Source organism: Halichoerus grypus, chromosome 6 (assembly GCF_964656455.1).
Source record: "Halichoerus grypus chromosome 6, mHalGry1.hap1.1, whole genome shotgun sequence".
Lineage (NCBI taxonomy): Eukaryota > Metazoa > Chordata > Mammalia > Carnivora > Phocidae > Halichoerus > Halichoerus grypus.
The window spans coordinates 4,283,664-4,305,308 of NC_135717.1; the positions used below are offsets into that span (position 1 = coordinate 4,283,664).

General features: G+C 46.3%; 2 protein-coding genes across 7 annotated transcripts in view; one reads left to right on the forward strand and one right to left on the reverse strand.

The window, feature by feature from the left end:
• Window positions 1-21,645, reverse strand: part of LOC118542640 (uncharacterized) — a 24,685-nt gene continuing 3,040 nt past the window's right edge. Inside the window, exons 2-6 of the mRNA XM_078074011.1 lie at window positions 20,150-21,021; window positions 11,749-11,896; window positions 5,703-7,235; window positions 2,757-3,022; window positions 1-378 (exon numbers count right to left, since the gene is read on the reverse strand). Of these exons, the coding sequence (XP_077930137.1) occupies window positions 11,818-11,896; window positions 20,150-21,021 (951 nt within the window). The 3' untranslated portion in view covers window positions 1-378; window positions 2,757-3,022; window positions 5,703-7,235; window positions 11,749-11,817. The remainder of the gene's footprint in view (window positions 379-2,756; window positions 3,023-5,702; window positions 7,236-11,748; window positions 11,897-20,149; window positions 21,022-21,645) is intronic.
• Window positions 20,877-21,645, forward strand: part of LOC118542635 (uncharacterized) — a 19,291-nt gene continuing 18,522 nt past the window's right edge. For all 6 annotated transcript variants that reach the window (XM_036103025.2, XM_036103023.2, XM_078074298.1 and 3 more), the window contains exon 1: window positions 20,877-21,009. The gene's annotated coding sequence lies outside the window, so the exon portion shown is untranslated. The remainder of the gene's footprint in view (window positions 21,010-21,645) is intronic.

A 21,645-nucleotide genomic window follows, 5' to 3' on the forward strand; every position in this document is an offset into this window, starting at 1 on the left:
GTAATGAGTTCATCATTGTTATTCCTAAGTGAATTAGTAAGTCAACATTTAAAGAACTCTCAGTTTCAATTCCTAATACAGTGAACATGATAGGGCTTTGGGGTCTCAAAATTTGTGTGAAGGGCTTAGGAAGCAAGTATGTTTGAGAAATCGTGCTGTACCACATTTTATGAAGGTAAAATTTTAACTGCAAAAAGGATTTATTTCCAGTTAACTTTGGTTTTTTTTTTTTCAGTTACCTGGGGAAAAGGCCATCATTCAGTTCTGGGTCCAGCTGGCTGACAGTGCTCAGCCAGAGCGGAAGTTGAGGACAACACCAGGTCCTGAGCCAAATCGAAGGTCCTGGAACCAGGGGAATTTCTCTCAGAGTGGTCTCAGCTATGGAAATGGAAACCAAGGACTGTAGTAGGTTGTTAGAATAACGACCCCCCCCACCCCATGAATCGCGTGTCCATGCAATTTGCGGTGTGATTTTGCCCCTGGATCTGGGCTGGCCTGGAGACCAGCAGAATGCCACAGAAGTGACACTGCTCAGTGGTCATTTTAAAAAACGTTGTCAGGGAGGGGAGCTTGAACTCTGGAACCAGATTCCTGGAAGAATGACTGAATGCCTCTCCCTGTGACAGCGCCATCCCTTGCCTGTCTTGGTGATCCAAGGATGAGTTGGCTGGGATGCCAGCCCAGGGTTAAGGGAGAGATGTATTCACCCCCAAGGTCAGAGTTGGAGGATTCTTCTTGGATATTGCTCATGAAATCGACAAGATTGGCCGGGGTAAGGGGAGTCTGTGGTCCCAATGCCAATGACGGAGTTAGAATTAAGTCATCCGACCCAAGAAGATTCAGGGTCAGTATCAACGCTGTAGCAGAGGGCTGATTTCTTAAATTTTCTGGCAGACTCGTGTTGTAGGGATGGGCCAAGCTTGGTAATGCCCAAGGCTGCAACTTTTTTTTTTTTTTTTTTGCAAGCAAAAGTTGTTCTGTGAGCATGCATGCATGCCCTTTTTCTCAGGGATCTCTAGGGTTTCCCCTAGAGGAGGCACACCCCATTGTGTTTAATTGCTTCTCGGATGCTTACTCTTAAACTCTTCCGGCAGGGCTGGCTAGACCATGGGAGCTAGTGTGCGGCAGGCATAAATGTGTGCCCCCACTGGGCGTAGCCCCCTTGGTCGTTGTCCTCCATGTGTTCTGGGCTCTCCCCAGCTGTGATAGGCACATGACACGAGGTGCTTTCTCCAGCTAGGATCAGCTGTGGACCTTTTCCTGACACGTTCACACTTCCTCTTTTCCCCAGGGCCAACTTTGCACCAGAGCACAGTGGTTTGCTGGGAAATGTTTTACAACCTGCTCTCCAGAGGGGAAAAAACAAAGGCATGACTTGCATTGTTTGATGATTTCCATGGGTAAATCCTTCCTCCATGGATGATCTCAACCACCAACTTGTTGCTGACTGACTTGCAAAATTCTTAAAAATATAAACACCATGGGATGCCTGGGTAGCTCAGTCAGTTGAGCATCTGCCTTCTGCTCAGGTCATGATCCCAGGGTCCTTGGATCGAGTCCCATGTCAAGCTCCTTGCTCAGTGGGGAGTCAGCTTCTCCCTCTGCCTGCCGCTCCCCCTGCTTGTGCTCTTTCTCTCTCTCTCATTCTGACAAATAAATAAAATCTTAAAAAAAAAAAAGTAAAAGCCATCCCTTGCAAGCTGGCATGAGCTGGATCCAGCAGCCCACGGCCAAGATAGTGGGTATTTTGGAATCTTCTATTCTCCTGGAGTCTTAAACGATTCCTGCTGTTTCAGGCCGTGTTCCTAATATGCTGGGATAAGCCCTGGTTGCCCCTGTGAACTTCCTCCTCCGTCCTCACCTCCTGCCCCCCTCCCCCCCATCCACAGCTGCTCCTCAAACCTGGAGTGCTGGCTCAGTCTCCATGAGCACTGCACTCCAGGAGCTTTCTGGAATCATGAGGCTGCACGGCCTGACTTTGCACAGCTACGAACTGAACACATCCAGCCTCTAAGAAAAGCCTGGAACCTCTCCCGTGGCTGCAGAGAGAGCTGTCCCAACAGTGTGGGTGGAGGTCAACTGCGACTCATGGTCTCTCACTGCGCTGTGTGCTCAGGGGCACTCCACGAGTCCTCATTTGTCCTCCATCACCACTCTGTCGCACTTCCCACACCAACCTTTCCAGTGCTCCTATCTGTTCCCGCCTGCCTGTCATCTGACCTTACTTTCCCATGGCGCTCAGGAGACCTATTCACATCAATGGAACGGCTGTATTGGGATACCCTGCGTAGACTCCCTCCCCCACAGATTTCTAGAAGGGCCCACTATCACTTCCTCCCCCACAGATTTCTAGAAGGGCCCACTATCACTTCCTACCCTTCTGCTTTGAGAAGGTGCCTTTTTTTTTAGATGGGGGAGGGGCAGAGGAGAGGGAGAGAGAAAATCTTAAGCAGGCTCCACGCCCAGCACGGAGCCTGACTCGGGGCTCAGTTCCACGACCCAGAGATCACAACCCCAGCCAAAATCAAGAGTCGGACACTTAACCGACTGAGCCACCCAGGTGCCCCTGGGATGTGATCTTAAGTAATACCTACTGGGGAGTGGGGAGGTGGGACAGGAAAGGAAGCTAAAGAGTGTGCCATCAAGCCAGCTGGAGCTTCATCTCATCAGGGACTTCTGGGAGACGATGCAGAATGCATCTCAAAGTTAGCCCACCCAAAGGATGAAGAGACTGGGATTTTTATTCACCAACTTACCGCCTGTCTTTGCACACTGGCTGCTTCCAGGGGCATTTTCTCTCCAGCACCTCTGCTTTCGCCGGGCCTAGTCCAGCCGCGCTCCCTCCAGCATCCAGTAGAATGGCCTGGCTGGGAGGCAGAGTTGCAGGTTGTTTACGGTTCGCAGGCTTTGGAGTGTAAAAGTGGATGCCGATGTGTCCCTGGTGAAGCACAGACACCTCGTCCTTCAGTTCACACTCGATCCTGTCACTGATTCTTCCAAGTGGTAGCTAGCTGGTCATGATCTCAAAAAAAAAAAGAAAAAAAAGGCTTAACACGGGATTATTGGGCTAGGCTACAATCTCTATGACTGCAATTGGTGTTTCAACATTTGTGGCCTAGCTCTTCTTCCACCCCATCCCTCATCTCTAGCCAGCACGGCTGTTGGTGGACGTTGATTGCTGGGTAGGGTAATTCTCCTTCCCTCCTTCCCTCCTTCCAGAGAGGTCTGAGCCCCTGGTTACCACGCCCTTGTTGGGCCTTTGTTATTGCTGCTTCCTGATTATCACTAGGTGCGGAAACCCAAAAGGCGATCCCGTGCAACCGTGGAGTTCCGCACACGCTCTTTCCTGCTCCCAACACACATCAGCAACTGTGTTTCTTAGGATCATCAGGGTCTAGTGTCCCTGCCAGAGGAGAAGGTCTTTCTTTGCCTGGTGGTCTGTTGGCATACGGAGCCCCAAATGACCAGGTGGCAGACATATCTTTTGGTTAAGTGGATCCCCACTATGTACCCTGCCATAAACATCGCCATTCCCCAGCTCCCAGGACCTAGAATCCAGCAGAGCCTAAAACCGTTGGGACAGAAAGCACAAACCCCCAAGCGGGTCCCCGGTCCCTTCTTGGCTTGCAGACCCATCCATTTTTTTTTTTTTTTTAATTAAGGGAATAGTCATATAACATAAAATTAGCTTACTTCCCTCAGGCTCCTGTTTGACCAGACAAGCCACTTGCTGTTTCCCAGGGGTCCGTGTAAGTGCTAACCTCAGGTCACTGCTCCTTGCACACCCCATTACCAGCAAATGCACTGCTCGAAATGCCACTCACTTGGAGGAGTTCCCGTCACCGCCTGATCCCAGGGTCACCCCTAAACAACACAGCAATGGGGCGGTGGTCCTTTTTCCAGATGGCACCAACAGTGAACCAGGCTTAGCGTTTCACCCTCCATCATCTGGTTGTAGGTGATCCCCCAAATAGGCCATAGATGTGAGTTGGGCGACAGGCATTGTTGCAACAAAGGTAGGGGACGTGGGAGTCAGTCTGGCTTCCTTATTTTTGCGCTGTGAACCTGCTCAGGCCTAATCTAGAAAATACCATTTCCATCCCAGAATGGACTGTGGCTGTGCCCACTCAATTTGTGCCACCCTTCTGCTTTGAGAAGGTGCCTTTTTTTTTAGATGGGGGAGGGGCAGAGGAGAGGGAGAGAGAAAATCTTAAGCAGGCTCCACGCCCAGCACGGAGCCTGACTCGGGGCTCAGTTCCACGACCCAGAGATCACAACCCCAGCCAAAATCAAGAGTCGGACACTTAACCGACTGAGCCTCATGATCGGCAGCTCTGGTCTTCTACTGACTTGATGCCCCACGGTCAAGGGCTTAGTCTCTGCTCGGAGCTGGTAGCATGGAAAGAGCTGCCTTCGAATTATGAATGTGCTGAGATTAGCAGAGCTTTGTTCTAGAACCCTAGGTATCTGAACTGCGGCTTTTTCATCGGGGCCTGCCAGAGACTCCACAGACCATTGCTATCTCTAGCATCATGGCGCCCACCATGGGTACACGGAGCACCACGGGCTAGGGCCTGTCGTATAGGTCAAAGACTCAGGCAGTAGGGCCTTTGGACCCCAGCCTGGACCTGCGACAGAGCTCTCTCTCTTACTCAGGCAGCGTTCGTAAGTGTCGGCCTTCTGAGTCACCTAAAAAACAAATTATAGCACTATTCTCATGGGTGACTTGCGTTGTCTCCCAAATCTGGAGAGGCCTATCAAATGCTCAGCCTCTTTCTTAACAGTAGGAGATAAAAATGTAAAATAACTTGTCTTTTATTCGGCAATACTACACTGCCTTGAGTAATACAAGCTGTCTACCTCATCCATTAGAAACCTTAAGCATATGAATCATTGTCCTTTTAAATTCCAACACCCCTGCTTGTGGGTTTCTGCTGTGGTGAGCTTGATTCTTTCCCTATTCGCCTGTGTGTCTGTCTGATTTGGGGGGCAGTGGCTTACCCTACGACCTCATGGGTCTAAGGAAAGTTGTTTTCAGTTTGTTCAGCTTTTTACTTGTGAGGATGGAGTGGCACCTTCCAAGCTCCTTGTGTGCCAGACTGAAAGCAGAGTCCTGTCCCTCCGGTGTTAGGCAGTTTGTCCTCCTTTATGTAAATACGGAAGTTTGTGGGGATCTAGTGCCGCAGAGTTGGTGGGTCCTCCCCCGCCCCATCATCCTCATTGGTTTTGTTCAGTTCTTTAGGAGCAGGAAGACTGGAAACCAACCGGTCCCCACGCTCCTGCCACATGAAAAAAATTTTTCCAATGCCTAGTATATGCCAGGAATCGGGCTAACCACTGGGGGTGCAGCGGCAAATAAGACCCTGTCCCTCCCTCCTGGCACTCGCCTGCCTGTGTGCCTGGAGGGGACGCGTTCATCCTTCGACTGGCAACCTCCCATGCTCCCTGCTCTGTGAATCTCAGCTGACAGTGGGCTCCTCTGGAGGGCTGGGAGACATCGCCCTGCTCCAGAGTGCTGAATGAGGCCCAGACACATGGATGAGGCAGAGCAGATACCTGGAAGAAGTGTCACACCTCCCTAGATCCCACGTTTACATTTCATACCGAATCATCCCCTGACCTGGGGAGTTGCTGTGAGGCCAGGAGTCCAAGGTGTTCTGACGGCAGCTGCTAAAAGGGAAGGTCATTCCTTGCATGCCAACCTTGGAGGCGGGATGATCCCATCTTCCGTAGGAAGATACATCAAGAGACAAATGAATGAGGGGCGCCTGGGTGGCTCAGTTGGTTAAGCGACTGCCTTCGGCTCAGGTCATGATCCTGGAGTCCCGGGATCGAGTCCCACATCGGGCTCCCTGCTCAGCGGGGAGTCTGCTTCACCCTCTGACTGTCTCCCCTCTCATGCTCTCTCAAATAAATAAATAAAATCTTTAAAAAAAAAAAAAAAAAAAGAGACAAATGAATGAGAAATTCTTGCCTCGGCTCTGTGGTCTTTGGCATCAGCATACCTCCATTCTTCTCTTGCAGACTTGGTCTGTCTCCATCAATCAAACCACGCTCCTTTGTTCCTCAGACTGCGGGACAAAGCTTCGGGTTTGAAATCAGCCCCCAAATCAGCAGCCAAAATGGACACTCAGAGGCTTATCCTCTCTGAATCAACTCTTCATTAAAAACAATCCAAACAAAGAATAAGGACAAGGATACGAAGGCTACCTGAACAGTAAATGACATGTTTTTTTGGGGGGGGGGAGTTGTTTGTGTTTCTGTTTTCATCTAATGGTTTGGACTAAAGTGGGTGTTATTGTCACCGGGCCCCAAAGGATCGTGATTCTGTGATTCTCTGTTGCCATGGGGATGGGATTATATGATTCACATGCACAGCATGTTCTGTTGCTGAGGTAATCAAGGGCATCTTCACCCTCTCTCTCAGGGCTTGCTTTGTCACAGATATTAGCCAGGGGACAAAATAAGCTTGGGGCCTCAGGTGCCGAGAGAGAAAGGGAAATCAGCTCTGTGGGAGGTTTTGCAGGCAATGAAATTTCCCACCTGCTGGTTGATCTGGGTGGTCCCCTGGTGACAGCTGGAAACATGGATGGCCTGGTTGCTGGTGTCTTCAGAAAGCGAGGGCCGGGGTATGAGTTGGTGACTGCCATTTCACAGGGGCCTGCTGGTACCATGCTAGCTGGCGGCGGGAACCAGAAGGCTCGAGTGCTCCAGGTGTCAGAACCTTCCAGACCATGGGGAAAGGTGTCCGTGGGGAGGGCATAGCGTTGGAGTAGGAGTTAGGGAGCATGGTTCTAGTCCCCATCTGGTCACTAATTCACCAAACACTAAACTCTCTGGGCTGCCATTTAACTCAGGTGCATGATGGGGCTCCCGAAGCTCAGGGCCCCCATGAGGGCGCAAAGCACCCTGCAGGTGTCTGTGGCAAGGTGAGGAGCAGCTCGGCAGCAGAGGAGGCTGGAGGCTGCCCGACCTGTAAACGGTGGGCGCAGTGTCCAATGCCCGTAGCTCTCAGGCACTCGGGGCCTCCGTGGCTTCCGTTCTGGGGGGGAATCAAGAAATAAGTCAGGTTGTGTGTCTGTGTGTGTCGGGGGGAGCATTTTAGAACAAGGTGGTCGAGTCGCATTCTAGCTTTGCCACTTCTAATCTTGTACGATTGGGCCAAGTCATTCTTTTGTTTCTCCAACATCTCCAAGTGTTCGGTGCCAAAGCTCTCTGAGCTTCAGTTTACAAAACTGTGAAATGAAAAGCGCGATAATAAAAATTCGGAGGAGGAGAGGAATGGAGAAGTGAATGTAAGTGTTAAAGAAACTGTGGAATTTCCCACAGCCTGGATTTTGCGGATTGTCTCATCGTGGGTCCATCCGACATACTTTTCTGCTGCTCCTTGTTTTTCCTGTAATGTGAGTAGTTAGATTCACAGGCCTGGCCAGGTTTTTTGGGTTTTTTTTGGGGGGGGGGGTTGGTTGGTTTGTTTTCAGAACTACTCACAGCTGATGTTGCTTATGACCATATAGATGAACAGAACGTCTGGCTTTCTCGTTTTTTTTTTAAAAAAGATGTCAGCAGTGGTTGGTGATCATTGCCTAAGGGTTCATTAGGGATTGCAAAACGATAAGTAGTATGATCTGATCGGTTCTGAATTTACAGATTACCCCTTATCAGTTACCTGATTACCAAAGAGTACTATTTATGTAGGAATGACAAGGTAATTTTTCCTCCTATATATACCCATTCTAAAAATAATGACTTGGTCTCCTAATATCTTCCAAAGGTGATTAATAAATATTTTTTTAATGTGTTGGCAGACATGGATTTTTGCCAATCCAACAGGTGAGAAATGGCCTCCCCTCACATCTCCCTTATAACGAATGAGGTTGAGCAATTTTTCATATGTCGAAGGGAACTTGCTTTTTTTCTGTGAACTGTTCATATCTAGTGCCCATGTTTAGATAGGGTTTTTGTCTTTTTTTTCTCTAATTTTTAGGATCTCCTTCTGTATTAGGCAGAGCAACCCTTTGTCTATGACCTGCATCACAAATATTTTCCCTGGTACATCATTTGCCTTTCTACTCTGGCCATGGTATTTTAAGCTTTGTAAATGTTTTCTGTTTTCTTTTTTTTAAAAAGATTTTATTTATTTTATTTGAGAGAAAGCATGTAAGTGAGCATGAGCAGGGGTAAGGGGTGAGGCAGAGAGAGAAGCAGACTCCCTGCTGAGCAGGGAGCCTGACAGGGGGCTCGACCCCAGGATCCTGAGATCATGACCTGAGCCAAAGGCAGATGCTCAACCAACTGAGCCATCCAGGCACCCCTATTTTCTATTTTCATTCAGTCAAATTTACTAATCTTTCCCATTATTGTGTCTGGATTTTGAGTTATATTTATAGGGAAGCTTTCTTCATTCCCAGTTACAGAGAAATTTCCTCATGTTTTCTTCTAATACTCATATGGTTTTGTTTTTGTTTCACATTGAAATCTCTGATTCATTTGAAATCTATTGAGTGTATGGTGTGAGGAATGGATCTAATTACATCTAATTCCATTAGGCCAGCCAGCTGTCCCAGCATCACACGTTGAAAAGCTCCCCCAGCCCCCTTACTGATTGGAAATGTTGCCTCTTGTACTTTGTTTTGCATCTGTAGTTGGTTCTGCTTCTGGATTTTCCCTTCTGTTTCCGTGCCCTTCTGTCTGTGACTAGGCCAGCGTCTCATTTTAATGACAGAGGCTGTATATATTTTTGAATATCTTGGAATGTGGCTGTATTTCAAGCACTATCAGGCTGTTCTTATTTCTTCTTGCCCAAATTATAATCTACTTGCTTTTAATTCCAGGGGAAGAAAACTAATGGTTTTTTTTTTTTTTAAGATTTTATTTATTTATTTGACAGAGAGAGACATAGAGAGAGAGGGAATACAAGCAGGGGGAGTGGGAGAGGGAGAAGCAGGCTTCCCGCTGAGCCAGGAGCCCGATGCAGGGCTTGATGCGGGGCTCGATCCCAGGACCCCGGGATCGTGACCTGAGCTGAAGGCAGACGCTTAACTACTGAGCCACCCAAGTGCCCCCTTTTTTTGAGATCTTGTTAAATTTATAGATTAACCTAGGGAGGACTGACATCTTCGTGATGATCTATCCAGGAATGTGACATGACTTTTCATTTGTTCAAGCTCCCCTTTGGCCTTCCAAAAGTGTTTTTATAGCTTCTTATATGAATTTTAGATATTTCTTTGTAAGATTATGCTTAAGTATTTTATTTTATTTTTTTATCACCAATAGGGTCATCTCTTCCATTATACCTTTTTCTTCCAATATATCTTTTCAATGACTTATGTTTTTTGCATATAGATTTTTGCATGCTGGTTTTAAGACTTGCTTCTTTTACAAAATGCTTTTTATTTTTATTTTTTTATTTTTTTTAAAGATTTATTTATTTATTTGAGAGAGAGAGAGAATGAGAGAGAGCACATGAGAAGGGTTAGGGTCAGAGGGAGAAGCAGACTCCCCGCCGAGCAGGGAGCCCAATGCGGGACTCGATCCAGGGACTCCAGGATCATGACCTGAGCCGAAGGCAGTTGCTTAGCCAACTGAGCCACCCAGGCACCCCAAAATGCTCTTTTTTTAAAAAAAGATTTTATTTATTTATTTGAGAGAGAGAGAGACAGTGAGAGAGAGCACGAGTGGGGAGGAGAGGGAGAATCAGACTCCCCACTGAGCAGGAAGCCCAACATGGATCTCCATCCCAGGACCCTGGATCATGACCTGAGCAGACACTTAACTGACTAAGCCACCTGGGCACCCCCCGAAATGCTCTTATATTGTAGTTTTTTTCCATATGGTCACATGATCTGAAATTGTAGTTTTATCTCTTTCTTTGCTCTAATTTGCTTTTTCTTGTTCCATTACAGTGAATAACTCCAACATGGTGTTAAGGAGTGGGAAAGCGGCCTTACCTTAGCGGGAAAGTTTCCAGTATTTTATTTTTATCATGTTAAGGAAGTATTCATTAATTCCTATTTTATATAGCATTTTTATCATGAATGGGTATTGACTTTTTAAAAATGCCTTCTGCTACTTCTAATGCTACTTCATACAAATTTTCCCCTTGGTCCTATTATTATAATATACTAACAACTCTTCCCACATTGAACCATCCTTACAATCCTGTTGGAAACTCTGCTTGATACAATGTCTTGCTTTTATTTTATTTTTTAAAGCTTTTATTTTTGGGGCACCTGGGTGGCTCAGTTGGTTAAGCATCTGCCTTTGGCTCAGGTCATGAACCCAGGGTCCTGGGGTCGAGCCCTGCATTGGGCTCCCTGCTTAGTGGGGAGCCTGCTTCTCCCTCTGCTCCCCACTCTTGCTCTCTTTCGCTATCTCTGTCTCTCTCTCAAATAAATAAATAAAATCTTTAAAGATTTTATTTTTAAGTAATCTCTATCCCCAACGTGGGGCTCAAACTCACAACCTGGAGATCAAGAGTCACATGCTCTGCTGACTGAGCCAGCCAGGTGCTCCCAATGTCTTATTTTTAAAATAGGATTCTGTTTGCTAGTATTTTATTTAAGATTTTTGCATATTTCATAAATAAAGTTGGTCTGAAAGTTTCTTTCTGGTGTGTAATCTTTGTTAACATTTGGCATAAATGGCATATTTGCTTCATAGAAATATTTTGGAAATTTTCCTACTTTTTCTATGTTCTGGAAAAGCTTGAGAACAACTGGAATCGTGTGATCTTTAAAGGTTTGGTATAGGGGCGCCTGGTTGGCTCAGTCAGTGGAGTGTGTGACTCTTGATCTTGGGGTTGTGAGTTTGAGCCGCACGTTGGGCCTAGAGCCCACTTAAAGAAAAAATTTTTTAATTAAAGGTTTGGTATAATTTCTCTATTAATAAATGATGGGGAGCTGGTGCTTTTCAGTTATTTTCCTCTGTTTCTTCTTTGGTAATTGATCTATTCAGGCTTTCTGTCTCCAATGGGGTCAATTTCGATTAATGGCATTTTTCTAAAAAACTGTAAGTTTCTCGTAGGTTTCCTATTCTTTGCATAGAGTTCCGGGTTTTCTAATTTATTTGCCTAGAGTTGTGCAAAATAAACTAGTGTCTTATTATTTTGCAAAATATCCCTGTTTTGGTAGCTATCTCCCCTTTATCCTTTCTGATGGAGACTCACCAGATTTAACTGAAGGCACCCTGCCTTTACCAGGGAGGTGCTCCTTGATAAAATCCATACGCAACTCAACGTCATTCAGGTGCAGAGAATGAGTTAAAGCGGAACAGAGACGGAAAGGCCTAGCTTATATGGGAAAGTACATTAAGCAGGAGAAAGTAGGTGCTGTTACACATTTGTTAATTTTTCAAGGAGCATTATTGATAAAGACATGTGTGTGGATGTTGCCCCCAAGCCCTGCTGCTTCCCACATAAGGTCACGATTAACCTTTCGAAGGGGTATTTCCCTCAAACGAGTTTTAAGTTTATAGGTTAGAAATCCTAGATAATTGGTATCTAGATGAAGAAGAAACCAAGAAAGTTTTCTGTTTCACTCCTACTCCATCTACTCTCCTCCCCTTCTGCTCTGGGTCAAGGCTGAAAATCCGGGTGTAAACAATAGAGCACCATCCTTCAGCGTGCTGGCTTTGGATTCAGAAAGGCTGAATTTTTAAGGCTTTTAAGTATGTGAGTTTGCAATGTAAGTCATTTCATTCCCTCTAAACCTCGGGATCCTCATTGTAAATCAGAGATTCTAACCATACCTGGCTCACAGGGTTGTAGTGAGAATCCAACAAATCCTGCATGGAGACGGTTGGTCCAGTGGCTGGTGCTCAGTAAGGAATCAGTTCATGTGAATCAGGAGTGCTGGTGCGTGACATGGCAGGGCAGGCTCTTGGGACGCTGTCTGACCTGGGAAAGGGGATATGGATGTCAGATTTGATTTTTATTTCATTTTTTAAAGATTTATTTATTTATTTTAGAGGGGGAGGGGCAGAGGGAGAGGGAGAGAATCTCAAGCAGACTCCCCACTGATCTCATGACTCTGAGATCATGACCTGAGCAGAAATCAAAAGTCCGACACTCAACCGACTGCACCACCCAGGCGCCCCTGCTCTCAGATTTTAAACTGCTGGGATGACAGTAACTTTGCTGGCATTTTCTTGATTGTGTGGGCGAGGGGCTTGTGCTGTGGTTATTTTTTTTCTCAAAGTCAACCTTTCTTTAAAAATTATTTTTTAAAAGATTTTATTTATTTATTTGACACACAGAGGGAGAGAGAGCACAAGTAGGGGGAGCAGGAGAGGGAGAAGCAGGCTCCCCACTGAGCAGAGAGCTGGACACGGGGCTCGATCCTAGGACCCTAGGATCATGACCTGAGCCGAAGGCAGGCGCTTCACCGACCAAGCCACTCAGGCATCCCGCAACTCTTTTTTTAATTGATAAAATTTTTTAAGAGTGGTTTTAGGTTCACAGCATCTTGAATGGAAAGCATAGGGAGTTCCTATTTATGCCCCGTTCCCACACATGCATATAGTAGTGGTCTATATATAATAGTCGTCCCCCTGACTACCGCCATTCTATATCACAGTGCTACACATGGGACAGTCGAAGAAGTCACAGTGACACATCAGTATCACCCAAAGTCTATTTCTTACATTAGGGTTCACGCTTGGTCTTATACGTTCTACGGGTTCGATTGAATGTATGATGACATTTATCTACCACTGTTGTATCACAGAGAATTGTTTCACTGCTTTAAAAACCCTGTGCTCCACCTATTCATCCCTCCTTCCCTCCTAACCCCTAGCGAGTGCTGATCTTTTACTGTCTCCATAGTTTCACCTTCTCCAGAATGTCATAGAGTTGGAATCATACCATATGCAGCCTTTTCAGATTGGCTTCTTTCACTTGGTAGTATGCATTTAAGGTCCTTCCATATCTTTTCATGACTTGATAGCTCATTTCTCTTTTAGCATTGAATAATTTTCCATTGTCTGGATGGACCACAGCTTCTATATGCATTCGCCTACAGAAGAACATCTTGATTGCTTCCAGGTTTTGGCAATTATGAATAAAAGCTGCCATAAAAATCACGTTTTTGTATGGACATAGGTTTTCAACTCCATTGGGTAGATAGCAAAGAAGCGTGATTGCTGGATCATATGGTAGGACTATCTTCAGTTTTATAAGAAATTGCCTGTCTTCCAAAGAGGCTGCACCATTTTGCACTCCCACCAGCAGTGAACGAGACTTCTATTGTTCCACATCCTCACCAGCATTTGGTGTTCTCGGTGTTGGATTCTGACCATTCTCAGAGATGTGAGATCATTGTGTATCTCGTTGTTTTTTTTAATTATATTTATTTATTTGACAGAGAGAGACACAGCGAGAGAGGGAACACAAGCGGGGGGAGTGGGAGAGGGAGAAGCAGGCTTCCGGTGGAGCAGGGAGCCCGATGTGGGGCTCGATCCCAGGATCCTGGGATCATGACCTGAGCCGAAGACACTTAACGACTGAGCCACCCAGGTGCCCCTCATTGTTGTTTTAATTTGTGATTGTCAGTGGCATATGCATGCAGGGCGGGTCTGTTCACAACAAATTCATCAGTTTTGTTTGTCTGAGAAGGTATTTCTCTTTCACCTTTGAAGCATAATTTTGCAGGTCACACGATTCTAAGTTGGTGGGTTGTTTTTCTTTAAACACTTCAAATATTTTACTCTATCCTCTTCTTGCTTGCATGGTTTCTGAGGAGAAGTCACACTAATTCTTATCTTTGTTCCTCTACAGGTAAGCTGATTTTTTCCTCTGGCTTCTTTCAGGATTTTTTTCTTTATCTTTATTTTCTGAAGTTTGAATATGATATGGCCAGATACAGTTTTTTGTTTTTTATTTGTTTGTTTTTGTGTGTTTGGACATTTATCCTGTTTGGTGTTTTCTGAGCTTTCTGGATCTGAGGTTTGGTGTGTAACATAAATTTTGGGAAATTCTCATTTTTGTTCCAAATATTCCTTCTCTTCCTTTCTCTCTTCTCCTACTGGTATTTCTGTGACATATATATCATTTTTCTATACATAGTTCTTGGATATTCTGTTCTGGTTTTTCATTCTTTCTTTTTTTTTTTTTGCTTTTTAAATTTTTTCAGGTTTCTACTGAGATGTCCTCAAGCTCAGGGATTCTGTCCTCACATGTGTCCAGTCCACTGATAAGCCCATCAAAGACATTTTTTATTTCGGTTGTGGTGATTTTGATTTCTAGTATTTCCTTTTTATTCTTTCTGAGAATTTCCATCACCCTGCCTACATTATTCATCTGTACTTACATACTGTTTGCTCTTTCCATTAAAGCCCCTACCATATTAATCAGTTTTTAAAATTTTTTGGTCTGATAAGCCAACGTTTCTGCCATACCTGATTCTTGGTCTGATGATTGTTCAGTCTCTTCAAACTGTTTCTTGCCTTTTAATATGCCTTGTAATTTTGTCTTGATTGCTAGATGTGATGCACTGGGTAAAAACTCTGCTGTAACGGGCCGTTAGTAATGTGGTGGGAAGGTGTTGGGGAGGGGGAGCATTTATAGTCCAATGATTAGGTCTCAGTTTTTTAGCCAACCTGTGCATCTGGACTATGAACCTCAGAGATGCTGCTTAGTCCGCCTCCCCCACCGGGTGGGATAGTATAGCTGGAGTGGGCCAGAGCTGAGTACTTCCCTTCCTCGGGTCAATTAGGCTCTGATAAAACCCCAGTAGGCTAGGCTCTGGTTAACTAGTTTCTCCTGAGGGCAGGCTTGTTAAGAAGAACAGAAAGCTCTGGTGTATTTCAAAATGGTTACCTTTCCCTTCCCCCTGCAGGAAGCATGAGGCCATTTTCCTCCCCTCTTCACTGTGAGCACCGCGTGAAACTCCTGAGGTAAAAGTCACGAAGGTGTGCCCCCCTCCCAAGGTTTGGACTCTTGGACTTGTCCACACTGAGCCTCCAGCAATTCATCCACTACAGTTCAGGTTTTCTTAACCCGGACTGGTTCATGTGGAGGTTTCTGCTCTGGTAAGTTGTGATTCTCAGAATCTGCCTGCTTGTCTGTATCTTTAGTTTGGGAGCCAGTCGCTTGCCCTGTGACCTCGTGTCTCTGATGGATCTAAGTAGAGCTGTTGATTTTTTAGTTTGCTCAGTTTTTAATTTGTTGTTAGGATAGGGTGGCAACTTCTGAGCTCCTTAATCTGCTGTGGTATTTACAGATACACAGTTGACTTGTTGGGATCTTGGAAAAGTGGGACCACAATAGCCTTGGGGGAGAATTGATCCACATTGGAGATGCTGAAGGAAGCATTAGTTTTGATGGGAGATGGTGCAGACTTTAAAGAAGGATGGCAGAATCTATTTAGGCACCTGAGACCCACATAGGTGGGGCTACGCAGAATTTTTAAAGTCAGGGGTAAGAAATTAGGTTATTTAAATTTTTCTAAGAAGGAGGAGATTTCAGTATGGGATATTAATTCCTCAGCTGAAGCTCGGATGATATCAGGAGTTCGTAATCCTGAAACCTGGGATTTTTTATAGCGTTGTCTTTTGTTACTTTGTGTTACCGTGCTGTCATTGGCTGTTTGTTAGATTATCGGTTGTCTTGCAAAAGCATGGGGCTGCCTTCTCATTGGGGGTGAGTTTCCATATTTGGAAAGAGATTTGACGCAGTGAAGTCTTTCCTGAGGGTGGGGAATCAATGAGGGAGCCCTATGATTACCCCATCCTTGGGACAAAGAGGGTAACCCGGGTGAAGCCCCGTAGACTCCCTGAGTTGAGGAGCCCAGGGAGACCAAAGTGGTTAGAGGTCTCAGGACAGATTGCCAGAGAGCGCTAGATAGAATGTCCTATAATATCACTGGAAGGTAGATCATGAGAAGTTAAAAAACATACTGTGAATGGCAAGCAACCCCTAAAAACATAAAGAGTTACAGCTAATGAGCCAACAAAAGAGATAAAGTGTTAACTGTTACATGTGGGGCGATGATCAGGTGGGGGCTGGCAGTGCGGGTGGTGGAAGGATTCACCTGAGGCAGAACAAAGGAGAATGAAGTTTATTGAATTCACTGCAAGGGAAATGTGGGCAGGAGAGCAGAGGGGAGGCTGTCTGCCAGGACGTCGTGACGGGGGGGCTAGAGTTAAGGGGGAGTGAGGAGGTATGGGAACATACAGAATTTCCCTTTTGTGGACCTGTGCCCGCTCGCAAGTAGCCCATTGGTGAGTTAGGGCCTATGGCTATTTCAAGGTGGGTCGCCTGATGGGCCTGTTTGCATTCAGCCCGGTGGCCCCTGTGGGCCCTTGTGCCTTACTCATGTTTCCGTTGCTCAAGCCTGTTGCCTGAAAGTGGCCTCTACACTATAGGCTGAATATGTGTCCCCCCCACCCCCGCATCCCCATTGCCTAAATTCCTATGTTGAAATCTAACCCCAAATGTGATTATATTAGGAGGCGTGGCCTTGGGGAGGTCCTGAGGGTGGGGCCCTCATCAGTGGAATTTGTGTCTTATAAAAGAGACCCCAGAGAGCTCCCTCCCCCTTCCCACCACGTGAGGACACCGTGAGAAGTCCTGAGTCTATAAACCTGGGAACAGGTCCTCCCTAGACACTGAATCTGCTGCCACCTTGATCTTGGACTTCCCAGCCTCCAGAACTGTGAGAAATGATTGCTGTTTATAAGCTGCCCTGTCTACGGTATTCTGTTTTAACAGCCTGATGGTCTGAGGCAGGAATCATTAAAAAATATGTATATATTTTTTTTCAATCTAAAAATGGCAGGGAAATATGGAAAGGAGAATAAAAAGCAAATAGGACAAACAGAAACCAAATAGCAAGATGAGAGATTTAAACCCAAATATATTAATGACCATATTAAATGTGAATGGTCTTTGTATGATTTTATATGATTACACAGAGGCAGGAGAATTATATGGAAGAATAGGTACTAGGCTATTTACATTTGTTATTTGGGAATACGGGGGCAGGGGTGTTAGCTTTCTCTCTCTATTTGTATTGTTTGGTTTGTTACACCATACGTTTTTCAAATAAATTGAAAAACATGAAAATCTATAATCAGAGCAGTTAGATCCCCTTGTCTCCAGCTCTATCCAGCATATCTGGCTAGTTATTACTGCTTATCATTTCCAATCCCATCCCTAGAAGATTAAATTTTGTCCTCTGGTGAAATGGAGAAAATAAAGAAAATTCAACACTATCTACGGTCTAACTCGATGAGGTGGGGGGAGCCTCATGGTTAGTATCACCATCTGCCTCACTCGTGTGGCTGGCATTCTCCATGACATCCTGCAAGCTCTCTCATCTCCTATGGCAGAGACTGCTCATTATCTCCCAGTATCTGTTCTCCGCTCCTAAAGTAATAAATCCTCAATTTTTAGCTGGGAACATTGCCCTCCCAGAATAAAGACTTCATTTCCCAGTCTTCTCCGTAGATAGGAGGGGTCATATGACTGAGACCTGCCCAATGGGGTGTGTGCAGAAGTGACTTGTGCCTCTTTTGGATTGTGCCCTAAAAGAAAGCTCATTCTTTGCACTTTCTTTTCCTTCTAACTGCCGAGTGAGGGACAGATGTGGGGTTGGCCATCTTGGGAGGGTAGAGGAGTAATCTAGAAGGAGCTCAGTTTTCTAACTCCCTTGGAGCTGCCCAGAGGGGCGTATGAGGAAAAAAAAAATCATCTATGATTTTTTTAAGGCACTCTTGTTTTGGCATCTTTATTTACAGGAGTTTTAGCCACATCCTAAATAATGTAGCTCTGTCCATTTTTCGTTCTCCTTTTGTAATTAGCATCGGAATGCTCCTGAATGGAGTGCTTCCATTTATTTTGTTAAAGATTTTATTTATTTATTTATTTATTTATTTATTTGAGGTGGGGAGGGTGGGGCAGAGGGAGAGAGAGAATCTCAAGCAGACTCCGTGCTCAGTGCAGAGTCCCAGGTGGGGCTCAATCTCACGACTCTGAGATCATGACTGGAACCAAAATCAAGAGTCAGATGCTGAACTGACTGAGCCACCCAGGTGTCCCTGCTCCCATTTATTTTAGTTTCCTTGTAATCTTAATATTAGAAGATAACCGTAGGACTTTTCTTTTTCTCTCTCATCAGAGAAGAAAAGAAAAAAACTGAATTCATAAACAAATCTAAAGCCTTGTCTTTGGGGGGGTGGGAAATAAACAAGTGATAAATCTCTGGTTGGGCTAATCAATACAAAAGAGATACCAATTCTGGGAAAACTCTCAAAATAGATTTGGACATTTAAAGTATTAGAAGATAACCGTAAGACTTTTATTCTCTCTCTCACCAGAGAAGAAAAAAATTGAATTCATAAACAAATCTAAAGCCTAGTCTTTGGGGAAAGAAATAAGTGATAAATCTCTGGTTGCACTAATCAATACAAAAGAGATACCAATTCTGGGAAAACTCTCTAAAAATAGATCTGGACATTTAAAGTAATAGCCTTAATAAAAAAAAAAAACTTTGTAAAAAACTTAAATACTGAATTAAAGAACAATTTGGAAAAAATATAGATTACCAAAATCAGTTTAACAGGAAGAAAAGAACAAAGTAAAACACATGAAACCCCAAGAGAATTATCCTGTAAAAGTTTCTACACTCAGAAGGTTCACAAATGAATCTTTCTGAATGTTTTTTAACAGGATAATTTCTACTGTTGGTAACTTTCTCTAGAACAAAAGTTATAAAGCTTTGCAGAATCTGCAAAGGACTCAAATCCCCGATGCCCAAACCTGAGACAGGAAGTAGATACAAAAGGAGAAGCAACCTCACGTTACAAAACAATAGGATTACTTTTTTTTTTTTCAAAAAAGAGCATAACTGAATCTAACAGTAAAAGGCTGTACCCAATAATGCAAAATGAATTCATTGATAAGAAGCTTACTATTCAAATATATTAAGTTAAAATTTAAATTTATATCCTTTTAATAGATTTTTTAAAAAGTGACATGATAAAGTTCATTGCCCCTGACCTCTCTCTCACACACAATACACGTATATCCTAAATATCTTTTTTAGACCGATGTCATACTTGGTTATTCAAACTCTATAGACAATTCCAGCAACCTCGTAAAACCAGTACAATTTATTGGCACTATTTTATAACATAGGATATCCCAAAGCATTAAGCTTTAATAACCTTAGCAGTATAAATGCTACAAGCATATAAAAAGCATCTTAAGCTTTAAATTCCTCTATCTTCACTGGATGAATTTTGAATAATAAATGTTTAATGGCAAACGATGAGGGGTATACCACACAAAAAGACTAGCTGGCCAGAATAAACAGAATCTACAGAAAAATATTGACAATTAATTATAGCTCTGAAAATAACCAAATGAGAACAGGCAAAGGCTATTTATTCAGAGGAGTCCGTCACTGTTCCTTGCGTTTTGGCAGAAACTCACAGGCGGGCAGGGGAAGGGGAAAGTTCCACGGTGCGGACGAGAGGAGGCTTCCGATACGCCTTCACTGGAGGCCAGCGCGCTCACTGGGAGTGCGGCAGCCTGTGCGACGGGTTAGGGGCGTGTACTCGACTTTTTCTCTGGTTGGTCCTGGGTTAGGAGTGAGGACGAACATTAGGAAAGCCGTCCTGGTTGTTCGGGGCCGGCTGTCACAGAAGTGATCGTTCGGCGTCCTGGACTGTTGCTGGAGACGGCGACCTGGCTTCCCGTGCTGGTTCCCGCGGACAAGGGAGCCGGGGTCTGGGGAGGTTGTGGTGGTGGCAGCTCGGAGTTCCGTCTCCGGCCGTGCTCCGGCCGTTGTCCACCTGTATGTTCAGTATCTCGTATGTGTAACTTCAGGACGGCCTTACTCTACCACGAGCTGCAGACATAATATTTAGGCTTTCTTTCTCCCTGAGAGCTGAGAATTATTTCACGGGTTCCTCCGGGGTGCAAATACTGAGAAAGGCTGCCTCTGATTCCCCATCTGTGAAATGGGGATATCGATACCTATTTCGGGCCAGTCACGAGGACTGAAGGATAGGAGGTTCTTTTTACAAAATCAAGGGCCCGGCATGGAGCCCCTCAGGTAGTAGTAGACTTCTGGGGAGGTGGCGTACAGACAGGCACGCCCAGGTTGGCGCCCAAACGGGGGGCCACGGGGGGCCAGCCGTAACTCACCCCTCAACATGGTGCAGGGCTGGGGACAGCCCGGATCCGATCCGGTGGGAAGCCCCCAGGGCGACTGCCGCCGGCAACAACGTGGGAGAGGGTGCGTTCACTCTCAGCCCGCGGGTCCACTGGGGGGCCACGCGCCATGCCCGCCCGCCCACACCTGCTACTCCGTGGCCGGAAACGCCTGGACCACCGGCCGGAAGTACCTCAGCGCGGAGGCTCCCGGGAATTGTAGTTCCGTCCAGTCCAGGGGCGTCTCGGCTGTGTCTGGAGGTCTCGGAGAGCGGTCTGCGCACTTCCGGACCCCAGGCTGGACTCGCGGTGGTCGGCAGCGTGGACCTGGCCGGTTCTGAGGCCCCCGCGGCATCTAGGACTGGCAATTCCCTCCGCCCGAGCGGTAGAGAGGGCACGTGTGGCACAGCCGCGGCTGCAGAGCTGGCGGACTCTGGGAGGGGTGCTGTGCTCGGGGGGTCCGGTGGGCGGCTCCGTCTGACGTCTGCTGGGGAGGGTCGGGGTTCCTGTGTGGTTTGGGGCGGGGGCCGTGGGCAGGCTGGTCTCACTGCTTTTCTGTCGTCCTGCAGCCGAGCCTCGTCGGAGCCCACGGTCCGCAGGGGGCTTAGCGCGCTGGACCCAGTGACAGCCTTGGCCCCGGCGAGCTGGGGGCCAGCTCTCCCCCGAATGGTCACCCCGCTTTCCCGACGGTGGATTTGTTTCCGTCCCTTGACCCGGAGCTTCTCTCCCCATCCAGGTCCCTGAACTCCCCTGGCGCGGCGCGGCCTCCTGTGGCCGAGGAGGGACTGCTGAGGAAGAGCCCCCCTCCTGTCCGACCCTCCGTCCCTCCTTCGGACCCCACATCGCAGCCAACGGTAGGCTCTGAGCTATGAGGGCAAGGAGGGAAGAATGGGAAATGAGTGGTATTTCATGGATCTGCGGTGTCGGTCTTCATCCGACAAACATTTGTTGAGTGTCTGGGTCAGGCACTGGGGAAGCACCGGGTCCCATCCTTGGCTAGAGCCCTATGGAGGTGTCGCTCCCGTGCACAGATAAGGGCCACCAAGGTGTGGGTGCTCTGATAGTTATCCCTACTGGATGAACGCACACCCAGGCGGGAGGGCAGCTTCTGCTGGGGGAGGTGTGACTGAGTATCAGACTTGAAATAAGGTCTCCGTAGGTGAGGGAGGGGCAAAAGGGTTAGGGGAAGAGAACAGCCTATGCAAAGGTAAGAGGCATGACACGTGTGGGTACTGCTGGATTTTGCGCCATGGAAGAGCCTGGATGGGGGGTGTGGTGAGGCTGGAGGTGGTTTCGGGGAGCATATCAAGCTGGGCTGGGGGGTATGGACTGGGTCCCATGAGCGCCTGAAGTGTTTTAGGCAAGGCAGGGGTGTGGTGGCATTTGTCTTTGGTGTGAATATTACCAGCAGTGAGTAGAGTTGATGGGGACTGAGCTAAGGTCGTGGGGAAAGTATCTCAGGTTTGTGAAGCCATTCCCGCGCCGGCAAG